Source organism: Coccinella septempunctata, chromosome 1 (assembly GCF_907165205.1).
Source record: "Coccinella septempunctata chromosome 1, icCocSept1.1, whole genome shotgun sequence".
Lineage (NCBI taxonomy): Eukaryota > Metazoa > Arthropoda > Insecta > Coleoptera > Coccinellidae > Coccinella > Coccinella septempunctata.
Window position 1 is genome coordinate 40,358,310 of NC_058189.1, and position 15,275 is coordinate 40,373,584.

At 33.8% G+C, this 15,275-nt stretch overlaps 1 protein-coding gene across 1 annotated transcript in view; it reads left to right on the plus strand.

Annotated features, from left to right (window-relative positions):
- Positions 1–15,275, plus strand: part of LOC123306659 — a 255,047-nt gene that overhangs the window by 78,676 nt on the left and 161,096 nt on the right. The window contains exon 2 of the mRNA XM_044888763.1: positions 12,990–13,520. Within this exon, the coding sequence (XP_044744698.1) occupies positions 13,307–13,520 (214 nt within the window). The 5' untranslated portion in view covers positions 12,990–13,306. The remainder of the gene's footprint in view (positions 1–12,989; positions 13,521–15,275) is intronic.

Sequence of the window (15,275 nt, forward strand, 5' to 3'; positions counted from 1 at the left end):
ATTCAAAGTACTGTTTTTATGTTTGTTAGAGATTTATTTTAGTTGTTTATTGTATATTGTTTGAAAACAAAACATGTGCTGTTTGACCCAGAAAGAATAAGATTTTTTTGTTTTTTTAATGGTTCTAGTTCCGATTTCATCAGTTCATTTCAGGAGTTAAAATAAATTCTTTTTATTTCATCTGATCCACTTCACTCCTCGTATGGTTGAATCATTCATTGATTTTCAAAGTGAGATCCACTTCACCCCAAACTAGGAGGTGAAGTGGATTACACTTCAACCAAGAACATGTCAAAAACTGTGCTGCCAAACATTTTAGGAAAATCGGCCACTCGATAGCTAAAGGATCATAGAATCTATATTATGATCCACTTCACCCCGTTTGACGGTACGCAAGTTATCCACTTCAACAGAAAGACACTTCCACGAATCATCGTTCATTCTTTCATTCTTTGAATTATCAAAGAAGTCTTAGAGCCTAATCACTAAAATGTGTGTGGAAATTTCAGTTCAGTCAACTCTCTCATTCTCAAAAGTTTTCGAGGAAATTATCAAGAATGCAATGCTCACATAATATCAGGCTTTGAATATTCTGGTGCCAAAAAATTCAATTGGAGACGTTATTTCTTTTAGATATATCACTCCAAATGTCCCCGAGTATACGGCATACAATAAAATATCATCTTGCTATCTTGAGTATCAAAATATCAACATTTCAACCAGATTCTGTTAGAAGATACAGTGGGTACTATTTTCTCTATTTATCATGTTCCATGTACACCTAGAGCTTTCCTTGAACGAATCCGCTGGACAACAGAAGGATTAAAAGGTATGCACTGGACTACAATACACAACTTCATTCGAAGGTCCTGTACCCTGCATTACGTAAATACTTTATTTGATTCATGCTGACCGCATTGTCGTAGATTCCCCAGAAACGTGGATGATAGTGGTGGTTTCGCCCGCAGAAGGGTGAATCCCGTATTTGGTTAGGAAACATCATGAAACATTGATGAGCAGACTGAAGAGGTAAACTGAAAGATGTAGAGTCGAATTCATAATAAAACTATTGTTTGTGTTCAAGTAAAACAAGGATTTTATTACTCTCATAAAACAGGTTGTCCGGATTTAACGTTCATATATTTCAGGCGGTGATTCTGGTAAAAATATGAAGAAATATTTATACCAACTTGGGTCCTTATGCATCCCACGGGCCGTAAAGCCAGTTATTTTGCAATAGCTTTGTCGAAATTTAGCGGGTCTGAATGAAATTTATTGAATGGAGTAGTTTGATGATAATGAACTTAACTGATTCTCATCAGTGGCGGAAATAATAGCCCCCTTTTATTCCCGCCTTTAATATAATGAATGACATCTAATTTTTGAGAAAGATTGCATTTTAACTTGCCCACCAAATGTGATCCGCGTGGAGGAAGACAAATTAGATGTTCTTTGTGTATCGTCTACGGCAATTTTAACACGGTTGTACTGGACCAGTATGTACGAGTACGTAATGGGATCTTTAAGTGTGAATTTCATAAATTTTGATAATTTACGCACATTTTAAGGATCGATAACAACACATTCCAATATTACTGGACAATAAGAGAAATAAAAGCCCACGCCTCCACCAATTCGCCAAATAACAAAAATACAGCAGACTGGATAGAAACGTCATTATGAAATTTTAAATGACGCGACTGTTTGGAGAATTGTATGTAAAGAATAATACAAAAGTCGCGGATGTTGGTCTTCCTCAATGAGATGTATACGTTTTCGGGTTATTCAAACACAACCATTCAGTAACCTTACTCGGAACTTTTCCAAAGGTATTTTTTCCGACAGGCTGAATGATGAGCTGAGCAGAATAACTTTTATAATAACTATTTATTTCTAACACCTCGTCATTCGATTCGTTACATAGTACGACTTAACTATTAACTAACTTAAAAATAGGTTAGAATCCTAATCCACAGAGAAAACATAGAACAAAATAAAGTATTCTTTTTCCTATTGTTAACACCCCTCCACAATTTGACAAATTTTTCTTTCCTTTACATGTAACCTAATAAAGAATCTAATTTTTCAAATTGAATTCGTACAATTGATTTAGTAAGCAAATCTGCTTCTTGTTCGCATGTACTAACATAAGTAATGTTTATTCATTTTTTAATATAAATATCTTGAACAAAATTCACCTTGATAGATATGTACTTAAGTTTGTTCTCACACTTATGTTGCTTAAAAATATGAATAACACTCTGATTATCCTCATATATTTGAGATGGTATTATATTCTCTACGATACCTAGATCTAACAATAAGTTTTGCATCCACAATATTTCTGGAATAGTTATACTGAGTAAAACAAATTAAGCTTCACAAATACAAAGCCACACTCTTTTGTTTTCGCGATATCCATTGAACTGTATTACCATAAATCTTAATAACAAATCCAGAAGTAGATTTACGATCATTAGCTTCATTAGCCCAATCAGCATCAAAAAAGGCTTGTAAAATATTTTCTCCCGAAAAAACTTTATATTCTAATTTTAGATTTATTGTACGCTTGAGGTATCTTAAAATTCTTTTCAAATATTTCCAAAGTAACATACTAGGTTTCGATTGATATCTACTTCTCTAAACGGCTTATAATAAACAGAAACACTCTCTGAATAAACATCATCATCAATGCCTAAAGTTCCATTGGCGTGAACTGTCCACGACAATGCTCCATATTGAATTTAATTAATAATCTTTCAATGGAATTTGTTTGACTTAATTCAAGAATTTGATTCTGTATATCTCTGTCGACTTTTATACCTAAAAAATAATTTACTTCGCCTAGATCTTTCATTATAAATGCTGTTTTTAGATATTGTTTCAAAGTAGTTAAACACTCAATATCATTATACTAACTATGAGCAAATCATCAACGTACATTATCAAATATATAACATAAGTACCGATAAATTTTGTTAATAAACATTTGTCTGATTCAGCAATTGAATAGCCAAAATTGATTAAATGATCTGTCAACGTTTTATACCATTCTCTAGATGATTGTTTGAGACCATTTGTTCAGCTTACATACTTTTCCGTTACTAGCATATCCAGGTGTTGGTTTCATATAGATAGTTTCTTTCAATGTACCATAAAGAAATGCACATTTCACATCCATATGTGAAATGTGCATTTCACATTTCACATTTCTCCTCATTAGCAACTGATAAAATTGTCCTCAGAGTACTTAACTTTGTCACTGGTGAATAACTTTCTTAGAAGTCTATACCACTTTTCTGTGAACACCCCTTAGCCACCAATTTTGCTCGATACCTAATGATACCACCTCTGTCATTTCTCTTGACACTAAAAACCCATTTGCAGTCAATTACTTTTCTATCCTTAGGTGGGTCTATCATGGTCCAAGTTTCATTTCTCTCCATTGACTTCAATTCTTCATTGATTGCTTCAGTCGATTCTTCTTTGTCTGGGTGATTTTCAATATCATGTATTGTTTCTAGTATATTTGTTTCGACATATTGTTCTGCATTCAATGCATAAACCATTAATGTTTCTTCACTGTCAGTGTCAGAATTATAGTGGGTTACATAATCTTTATGCCATACAGGAGGTTTGACATTCCTCTTTGTATCAACATATCTGCTTGATTCAACCAAAATATTATTGTCGTCACTTCTACTATTATCGGTTGCATCTTCAACTTCTTGTGGTTCTTCATTATTGTATGTTGTTATAATTCAATTTTCTTGTCTGATATTGATATCCTCATCAAATATTACTTTTCTTGAAACTATAATAGAATTAGTATTTGGATTCCACAATCTATATCCATTGGTACTATATCCAACCATAATCATCCTCTCAGATTTATCATCTAGTTTTCCCCTTTTACAGTCAGGTACATGATGCAATAGATCCAAAAACTCTCAAATTTTTGACATTTGGTTTTTTATTATACCACAGTTCTACTGGCGTTTTATTCTTTTCTACAAATAAACTTCTGGAAGGTGATCGATTCATCAGATATGCTGCAGTACGTACAGCTTCACCCCAAAAATTCTTTGATAGATTACTATCCTAGATCATTGCTCTGGCTCTTTCTAATAATGTTCGATTACAACGTTCACTTACCCCATTCTGTTGTGGGTTGTAGGGGACAGTATATTCCATTTTAATTCCATGTTCGTTGCAGAAATCCATGAAGTCATTTGATGTATATTCCCCTCCATTATCCATTCTCAATCTACATATTTTTCTCTCAAATTGGGTTTCACTAGCTTCCTTGTATTGTCTAAAATACTAATTCTTTTTCAACTATGAGTTTGTCAAAACTAGTTGGCTATTTAGATTGCCCTGAACTGCTGAGCTTGATCAGTTTCAATGCAGCTTTGAGGACGTGTAATGTTGTATTTTCATCCTGATCCTGTCCGTACCAACTTTACTACCGCAAGCTTTTTTATATTAGTAGATGTTTAACATGCTGTAATAGTATGTCATCTACTCTTCAGTTTTTTTAGTGTATCATTATCGTTGTTTAAAGGTTTAGTTTTGGGATTGTTTTAAAGTTTTAATTTTTTTGTATGCATTTTGTTTCATTTTTCTTTATATTGTGTATCAAATGGGTTGTACCGTTTATAAATTATGCAATGCGTGATGAATAAATAAATAAATGAAAAACCGTGAAGATATTCATGTTTCAACAGAGCTCCATTTTCAGATTTGCTTTCTTAATTTCACGTTAAAAATCCTGCCTAAAATTTGAAATTGTACAGCAACGCTGAATTTTATGAGGAATCAAATTTCATAATACAATATACGGCAAACCATTCAAAAAACGAATGTCACTTCCGGTGAAATCCTACAACCAATCGTCATTGATCTAGTCAAACCTCAAGTTCGAAATCACAAGCATGAAAATCGATTCCTTTCCAGAAATATTTCAACGGACGCAGTTCTTGATGTGTGTGAAGTTGGCCCAGCACTTATCGATTTTCGAAAAAAAAAATTTGTGCTGAATTGTGCTGCTTTGTGCGCTTGAAATTTTTTTTTTTATTCTACACGGTTCTCAAAATATTTCACAAAATGTATCGAATGGGCCAGCACAGCACGAAAAAATGAGTTTTGGCGACTGAAGCAGGTTGTGCTGTGCATGCACAATGTTGTGCCGTTCGAATTTTTGCGAAATTCCCTCTTATCTCCCCGAAAATCGAAAAATGAAGAAAAAAGTTACCGCAGCACTTCTGTTTTTTCTTCTCAAAAATAACTTGAAAAATTTGTGCTACATTTGTGCTGACTTGTGCCGTAAATATTTTCTCGAAAATTTGTCGGATTTTCCGGGAAATCTTGAAACTGAAAAAAAAGTTAACCCAGCACTTTCGTCTTTTTCTCAATGAAAACATATGTAAACAATAGTGCTACACGTGTGCTAAATTTTGCCGTTGAAATTTTCACGAAAATCCTTCTAGTTTTTCGAAAAATTTATATTTTTGAAACAAGCTAGCCCAGCACTTTCCTGTTTTTGCAGTTTAATTTTTTTTGTATAGTTGTGCTACATTTGTGCTGATTTTTGCCGTTCAGATTTCCAGAAAAAACTTTCAACTTTTCCTTCAAATGGTGGATATCAGAAAAATCATTAGATTGTCTAAAAATCAGTATATACGGCAACAGGCCTAATATTCATACCGTTGAGGTTGGCAACCCTCCCTGAAAATTTCAACTGCACAAATCAGCACAAATGTGGCACAACTAAATGAAAAAAAAATTAAACTTCAAAAATACGAGAGGCTGACTTCTTTCCAAAATATCAATTTTTCGAAAAACTAGAAGGATTTTCGTGAAAATTTCTACGGCACAAGTTAGCACACGTGTAGCACGATTCTTCACATATATTTTCATTGAGAAAAAACGAAAGTGCTGGGCAGCCTTTTTTTCAATTTCAAGATTTCCCGGAAAATCCGACGAATTTTTGGGAAAATATTTACGGCACAAGTCAGCATAAATATAGCACAAATTTTTCTAGTTATTTTTGAGAAGAAAAAACAAAAGTGCTGAGCTGACTTTATCTTCATTTTCGATTTTCCGGGAGACAAGAGCGCAAAAATTCGAACAGCACAACACTGTACATGCATAGCACAACCTGTTTCAGTCGTCAAAACTCTTTTTTTCGATAAGTGCTGGGCTGGCCCATTCTATACATTTTGTGAAATATTTTGAGAACCGTGTGGAATAAAAATGAAATTCAACGGCACAATGCAGCACAAATTTTTTTTTTCGATAATCGAAAAGTGCTGGGCCAACTTCACACACATCAGTTCTTGTGACACCCTTTATATCAACCATTCAATACTTTAAAACACAATAGATATCAAGCTGAATTCTCATCGTCAGGATTCGTATGTTATTGATTGTTCAATCAACCACTACGGTAACTTCGGCAATCACACGTACATAAACGGACATTTAACATGTGCATCAACAATCCAGCGATGGTTTACGGCTTTATATTTCCATATCTGAATCCTCAAACTCGCCCAACTTCAATTTCCGGGCGGAAAAACGACAGATCTCAAAAAAATATGCGCGTGCATGGAAAAGGGGGCTCGTTTCGACGTTGGCCGTCAATGAGGACGAACGTGAAAAGTCATGTGTGGTCGTCCATGCGAGATAACGTTCAAATTTGACGGAAATATTTCCGGTTTTATGATAATTTGATGCGGCAGAAATTTTAATTAATCTGTCACTCAACCCACGGACATTGTGAAATAAAGAGGGTGTAACCTAATAATGGTCACTGACTTATTATTGTTTCATAAATTACTTTCATGCAAGCAAATGAGATTTGGGACACTGAATAGAAAATAAAATCATCCTGTCGAACTGAGACACCTGGTGACACCAATCACCAATCTTCCATTCTTGTCTGATATTTTTTATTGGTGATAACACAAGGTAATTCCACCCGAAAATTATATTTATATGATGATATTGGTCCCTAATTTGTGATTGCCGTTGATCCTTATAGAGCTATTCAAACCACGTGACGTTTCGATAGGTAATAATGGAATTCGATGGTCAACCAAAATTGTTAGTTCTTATTGCCCATGTTTTCTCATGTCACATGATGTATTTACTTAGATAAAACAAAAGATGTTGATTAATTTCCAAATATCTGGACGTACCTTAACATTACAGCATTCAAATTTTTCATAGTCTCCCACTGTAAGTGGTCTATATCCCATATCAAATGTGTTTACTCAGGCAACAGCCTAAAATATGAGCCAGTTGTCTTCATAATTGTTGATTTATGTAATTTTTCTTTATAGGTGAAGTTCTTCTTGCCTTAGAACTCCCTTCAACTATTTTCACCATCAATGCAAGATGATTCTTATTCAAGAATTCAATATTCTTGTAATTATCCAATAATTTCTTTGATATTGGTACCCATTCCCTACCACTGCATCAGATGCTAATGCATTGCATCTTTGGGTTGATTTTTTTGACTTCTACAACTGGTGTGACGTCTTCCACCTTCAGCCAAAGAAGTTAACCAACATAAACTCTTCTCAAGCAACTGCAATTTATGTGTCAATAATTTAATTTTCTTCCATAGCAGAAATACGATCTTTTGTCCTTTCAATGCAAATATTTAGATTTGGATTTACAATCAGTTTGTATAAACGTTAGTTATGATCATCACATATTTCCGACTTAATATTTTCCGTATCGATTTGACATTGTGATAAATACGTAATTAGTGAGACTTTTACCTAAAACATGTTTTTACATGCGTCATAATCTCACATTTTCGTACTGTAGAATATGAAATGTGTCAAATTACCATGACCAGCCGAGTGCTTTTATGAAAGTGAATGTAGTAAACAAAAAGTGATTTTTTCAATTTACAAACAATTATCAAACTTAATTGAACAGAACGCAATTATTCTCCTCTTCTCTGACTTTATATGCCTCACAGAAAGTATAATAAGAAAACATATTCAAGAATTTTCGTTTACTTGGATGACTAAAAAAATTACTTTCATTGAATTTTGAAGGAAACAGGACCATATCAATAGATACTAATAGATTTATAAAAAATTTTCGTCCTTGATTGAGGTTTATTTCATGCATTCGGAGTAATAGTAATGTTTTCTGAATAAACCTGCATATTAATCAGTTGGAATATGGCTACATTTCGCGATAAAATAGATACCCATAATCGCAAATCCGATTATTAGTCTTGATTTCAATCATAGACACTAATTAATCATGAACGCAGTGGTCAGTATCACAAGATGCATATCTGTTATAATTAGGCCATCGAATACTGATTCGGCATTGAGCATAACCCTTTCATTTACCTACCTTTATCATGATGCATTGATGATATCGAAATAACCGTCGACAACCCTATCTCTATTTATATTTCACTTCGTCCTTTAATTCAGCATATATTCCATATGAAGCAGAATTGATAAAGAGCACGGAACCAATTAATTAATTTTAGATGAAAAGGACTATCTATTGCATTATTTTTGGTTGACACCCTATAAATTTATGCAGATTTGAAAAGACCTTGTTATTTGAAATTCGTACGACTAGGGGTCAATGGGAATAATTTGACAAAAAAACGAGAAATGAAGCACTTATTTTGAAATAGCCCTTCAAATCGACATTCACCTCGTGACAGTTCAAAAGAAACCTATTTCTAAAGTCGAAGTCGTAAGTCATTCACTTATTCCAATTTTTTCTGCACGAATTCGATCACATTTAACAATAATAATTTGCCGAGAAATCCTCCCTTTACATAGTTCTTTCTGACTAATGTAGACGGTGTACCGAAGCGAGGTAAAAATTCCTATTTGTGTAAGATCCTTAAATATTTATTTCAAAAATTGGTTAGCTCTAGGAAATAAATCATTGATGATATCGACATGATATTCTCAACCGCTAATTATTAGGCTAACAATTAAAAAAAAGCAGTTGTGACAAATTCCCAGAAAAAAATTCAAACATTTTTTACCTCATATTTTATCCTCATTTCGTCACTTGTTTGTCCCATTTTCGTCACAGGTATGTCCCCATTTACGCAATATAACCTGATTCAACCAATCCCTTACAATTAAACATTGGAGGAGTGGGATAAATTTTATTATTGAAAACACAGGAAATAAACCAAATAATCCGAAAACATTAGAAAACACGAAGCAAATTATTAATTTCAACAACTTATTTCTTTGGTAGTCAGGAATACCCTCGAAATTAATCGAAACCTGTTTCCCAATTGAATATCAGCCACTGAGTAACGGTTTTCGCCCATTTTCGAAGCCTTAAAGTAGTATATCGTGAAATTAATAACTTTTAAACTTTTTTTATCGACTCAACATAGCGCTGATGTAGAACTCAAAAATGTTTTGACAAGTGTCATAACCTCACGAACGAAAATTCGTTCTATACAGTGTAGAATTTCTATGGCCAACCCAGTGCTTTCATGAATGTGAATGGAGTAGAGGTATCATTCACATTATTTTACGGTGCGCCATATAAATTTTTGTGATTTGATTGAGTGAGGTAGATGCGGGTAATAAGGCCTAGCTAAGGATGATTTGAAATTGATCGAAAATTATGAACTTCAATCACCGAATTTTATTTTCAATTAAACTTGAACATCAAATACCCTCAAATTAAAACAAAAAATGGTAACTTCTTTTGTAAAGAGAAAAAGTTGAAAATTGTTCAGAATCGAGGATGTTATAATTTTGTGAAAAAAATAGTGGACTGTATGACAAGATAATGGAGTTGGAGATGGTATGAAACATTTATTGTTTATCGTTCACAATCATGAATGAGTCAACTGCATGAAGCTAATACAGTAATAAAAAACAAATATTAACAATATCGATAGACTCAGAGAAACATTATTGGACTAAAAGCAGAGATAATCCAGAGCAGATCTAATGAGAAGTCACTTGAGGTCAGACTTAGTCTTTGAGATGTTCAATAAATTCAAAATTAACACAGCGTTTACAGTGACAGAGCAGTCAATGAAAATTGTTTGCGAGAGCCTCTTTATTCCATCAGAAAAACAGGTTAGAATTATGAATTTTAATGAGAAGATCGAGTTGAAACAGTGAAATATGCCTATCTAATTCTGATCATCAATGATAGATCAATACGCTAAATGTGAGCTGACCAATAATTATGATTTAACTATGAGTAGTACATGAATCTTACAAGTTGAATGAGAAGAGCAAAAGTAATCAATCTGAGAAGTGCTAGAATATTTTAATTAATATGAGGACAAGAATATTAAAATAAGATTAAAAGTGCAAGCATAATTAATCAAATGAGAAAAACTATCATAATTAATCTGAAAAGAGCAAGAATAGTTTAATCAATATACATTACGTTGATCCAGAAGAGTGCAAAAATTTATCAATGAATTCAACATTTAACAACGGACTGATTACAAGCACGATCATCAGACAAACAGAAGATACAATTGAAAAATTATGAGAGGTACAAATCGAGAGTACTAATGAGTGAAACCACTAATCGTTGGTTTTGAGAAGTGCCGAATGCTGAAACCTAACATGTATCTATATCGAGCAAGTTACAAGGAGTAGATCATACCAATTGAGTGGGCACGATTACAAAAGCAGGCCTTCCAGAGTGGAGCCAGGGACGAGAGTATATCAACCTGTATCATGTTTTACCATTGATCGTTCAACCATGTTTGAGAAGTTCACAACTTATTCTGAAGGAAAACTACTTAATCCATTGTCCACCCTGAAGAACATGCGTATTCACTCATCTGAAACTCGACAACAGTAATTAGCGATATGTACGTAAGAGGTGAACATCAGAGTTGTCTTGAAAAATGAAATGCACTGATTCAAACTATAGAAATGATCATGAAAAAACAATAAATCAGTATTCATTATCAATAAGAAGATGTGAGAAGAATTCAAGTCTGGTGCTACATACCCATTTTCATGTGAGAAGATCTAGAGAGGTCTGAAAATCTATGTAAATTATAAAATAAAATAAAATACATATTCCTGGGAAGGCATTTAATCGAGTTGTCCCGTGTATACGTTTCAATCTGTTTGAAGATTCTGAAATATCTTGCACGTGGACATGAATTTATAACTGCTCTATGTCTTCAAATATAGGACATTACAATGTTTGAGAGAACTGGTAACCATTGAATAGGTGAATATCTAATAGTTTCATTAATAATTCTCATAGCATCGATTTTCTACACATAAGCACTATTAACCCAAACGGGACAACAATATTCAACGTCCGAAAAAACCAAAGCTAGGGCTGTCGTTCGAAGAAAAGTTGCTAGTTGTATCATCACCCCATGAAGTACCAGCTAGTTTATGCAGGACATTATTTTTAGTTTTCAAACTTTAACTCTCAAGAATAATCTTGAATTTCTACAGGGTGTTTCATTGGTAAATGAACATACGGTAACCTGAGCTAGAGCTGCCCTAGACGAGTCCAAAAAACCCATATTAGATAGGTCTAATCAATTCCAAAACCGAGATTCAGGGTGCTTAATGTATTCACCTAAAATTTCAATTTCTCATAACTTTTGAACCAACCAGTATAGTCGGTTGATATTTGAAATATATGATTCACTTACACAGGTCGATAGATTCACATTTAAATTCACAAAAAATTCCAGGTGCGTATTTGAAAAATATGGGACTTCTTCCAAGCTGGAATTCAACACCCTTTAAATTAAAATTTTGGAATTTGATTGAAATATTTGAAAAAAATAGCAGAAAATGTTCAATGAGATTCAGTTGATTTCATTGTCCCGCACGTCATTTTTCTCAAAGGAAACTCCAGGGAAAGATAAAATTGAATATTGGAATTCCTCTAATCTTCAAAAAAATCGTACATTGTGATCATAGAAATTGTCGCAGTCTACTCGAAACAACCCTTGTGGGATATAATACAATTAAATGCGTGTTCCGATTTGTGATCAAAGTGCGAACTGAGTGTTTTGCTCAATTAAATCTTACTTCAAAAACAGAACAGATTGTCTTAGAACGATTTGTAAATAAAATAAGCAAAGAAAACATTTCTCATTCCGCTTTCCCTGGAGTTTCCTTTGAGAAAAATGACGTGCGAGACAGTGAAATCTACTGAATATCAGTGAAAATTTTCTGCTGGGTGTTGAATCCCAGCTTGAAATATGTCGCATATTTTTCAATTACGGACCTGGAATTTTTTGCAATTCTAAATGTGAATCTATCGACCTGTGCAAGTGAATCATATATTCCAAATATCAACCGACTATACTGGTTGTTTCAAAAGTTATGAGAAATTGAAATTTTAGGTGAATACATGAAGCACCCTGTATCTCGGTTATGGAATTGATTAGACCTATCATATATGAATTTTTTGGACTCGCCTAGGGTAGCTCTAGCTCAGGTTACTGTATGTTCATTTACCAATGAAACATCCTGTATATGCATCAGTTTTCAGGACACTCAAATTCAACTGCATCATCCGATGACTATGAATCATTGCTACCTACGACTGAAATTTCCAATTCCGGTGGCCATTATTGAGTGAATTTCTCATCAGAAATGTATTGAATCTACTGATTTTGTTCAATTCGAGAGTAGAAACTTTCAATTAAATTGCTAATTAAGTCAGTCTCAGCAAAAGCGGAAAATTATTCATGCAAACTTTCCAAATCCTAGCATGTGTCTATTTGAAATGGATGAAATATAACACACAAAAAAATCCCATTATATTCCAGCTAGTAATCCTTACTTCTGAATATTAGTTTCTGCTCGCGATGAAAGTACTCCATGAGGACAAACACGTTTGCAGAAAATACCCCTGTTTAATATAAGCTCTGACTCACTTACTTTTTATAACATTATGCCGGCATGCATTCTTCGCAGAACACTAAATTCTCATACTTTCGTTTTTTCTTGCAGATAATTGAAAAGCGCCAGCACGAACCAGAGCGTGGTGAAAAGAATAAAGCCAAAGCTCCATCCTCCGCGCCACAATAAAACCAGAGGGAGCAACTGACCCGCCATTGTGTCTGTAGACAATGTGTGAATATATGCGGCGAACGTGTTTGCCATAATGTCCGCCATTCCTAGGCGCATTCACTTCCAACCGGGATATATCTCAAGAAGGACAATAGCAACCGCGAAATCCGTCAACCATATTTCGTCAACCGTTCGCGTTTCTCGCAATCTATGAGGTGCTGATTGTCGAACATTGAAGAAGAAATTAGACAGGACCAATGTGCGGTAACTCTAAAGGTACCCTTGCCCGTTTCGGCTTGTTCCTGGGGATGGTGGCGTCAGTAACGCTGCTCGTCGCGTTCGTCAGCAACTCGTGGCTGACTACGAAAGAGCCGGTTCTGCTTCCGAATTCCAGGATATCGACAACCATACAGTTCAGGATCGGATTGTGGGAGGTGTGCCCGTTGGTCAAGAAGGTGAACTCGACAATACGTAAGTTGATCTTTTTTTATAAAGCAACTAGATTGCTCTCCGAAATGCTGGACCAAAATATAATGCTCCACGAAGAATAAAGAAGATCAGACTGTTTCTCACGTTCATTTATGAGGAATCGAATGTTTACTATTCGTTCTTGGGGTCAAAAAAACACTTTTTTCCTTTACATTTTTTTCCGATTCGGGCCTGATAAAAAGAAAAAGCCATCTTAAATTTTCATAATGAGCTTTAACACCCTTGGAGAAACAAATTTGCTTCAGAATAACAAGTCAAAGTACCCAATTTTTCGAATATCACAGATATTTTTATTTTAACATCGAATTACTTGAAAAAGGCGCATTATACGAGAAAATATGAAAAATACTTTTTTTTTACAAAACGTTCAAATATTCATTGGATAGCGTCCAATTTAGATCCAAGAGTTGGGTCCTTCGAATTTTTGGTATTTTTATGGTATATACATCATGGTCACAATGAAAAAACTGGAAAACAAAGGAGAGATATCTTGTGTTCGAGAAAGATGCATCAAATAAATAAAAAACTATATTCCGAAAGTCCTTTCATTCGATGAAACCGTTTGTGAGATAGAGCTAAAAATAACTTTTTTTATGGTTTTTTTAACAGCCTGCATCTTTTAAACCGAGCCGATTAGGGAAAAATGGTGAAGGAAAAAAGTGGTTCTTGTGACCTCAAGAATCTACTGTTGAAATATTTGTACGAGTAAAAAACTCATTCTGTATGTATGTACAGGGTGGACGAATTTCGATATTTTATCACTATAGCTCTTAAACCAGAGAAGATCGAAATCTGATACTCCATTCTGGTTTTCTTTTTCTGGGAAACTAACAAGAGTAATACTCATTTTTGGCTACCTTCTTTTATTTTCGAGTTATAAGCGTAAATTGGAAAAATTCTAAATCGATATAAGTTTATTTCCTCTCTACTACTGATGATAGAGCTCTGAAATTGAAACATTATAGAGGCACTTTTTTTGGTAGAATTGAGTGGCGTACCTACCTACTCCCCTTTTAAGCAGAATATTTAATTACGAATCTTTGACCCAAAGTTATGTTTTTTCAAATGGGAACACTATATTTCTGTAAAATTTTTTGAAAGCTTAATTTTTACTGCTTTCAAAGATATATAACATCATATGGTTTGTAACAATATGAATATTAAAAATTTTGTCCTTTTTTCTTAATATTTCTATGGTTTCAACTTTTGATGAGCATAGAAAAATGTAGCATACATTACATTTGACTACCACAGTCTCCTTCTATTAGGCCTTTCATTTCTATGCTTCTCACTCAATTTCTCCAAAATTCAAATTTTGTGAAAATTGGTACAGAGCATAGAAAGAATGACATTGCCAGAAGGAGATTGCTCTTATTGTAGAAAGCTCTATTTTTCTGTGCTCGTCAAAAGTTAAAACCCTAGAAATATTGAGAAAAAAGGTTTTGACCATTTTCTATTATTTGTTTTGATACAAATCATATGATTTTATATATTTTTGAAATCAGTAAAAATTGAGCATTCAAAAAATTGCATAGAAATCTAGTTTTCCCATTTAAAAAAACATAGCTTTGGGTCATAGCTTCGTAATTGAAAATCCTGCTTAAAAAAGGAGCAAGATACTGCCTCTATAATGTTTCATTTTCAGATCTCTATCATCAGTATTAGAGGAGATATAAATTAATTCCGATTTCGCCATTTTTCCAATTTTCGCTTATAACTCGAAAACAGAGAAAGGTG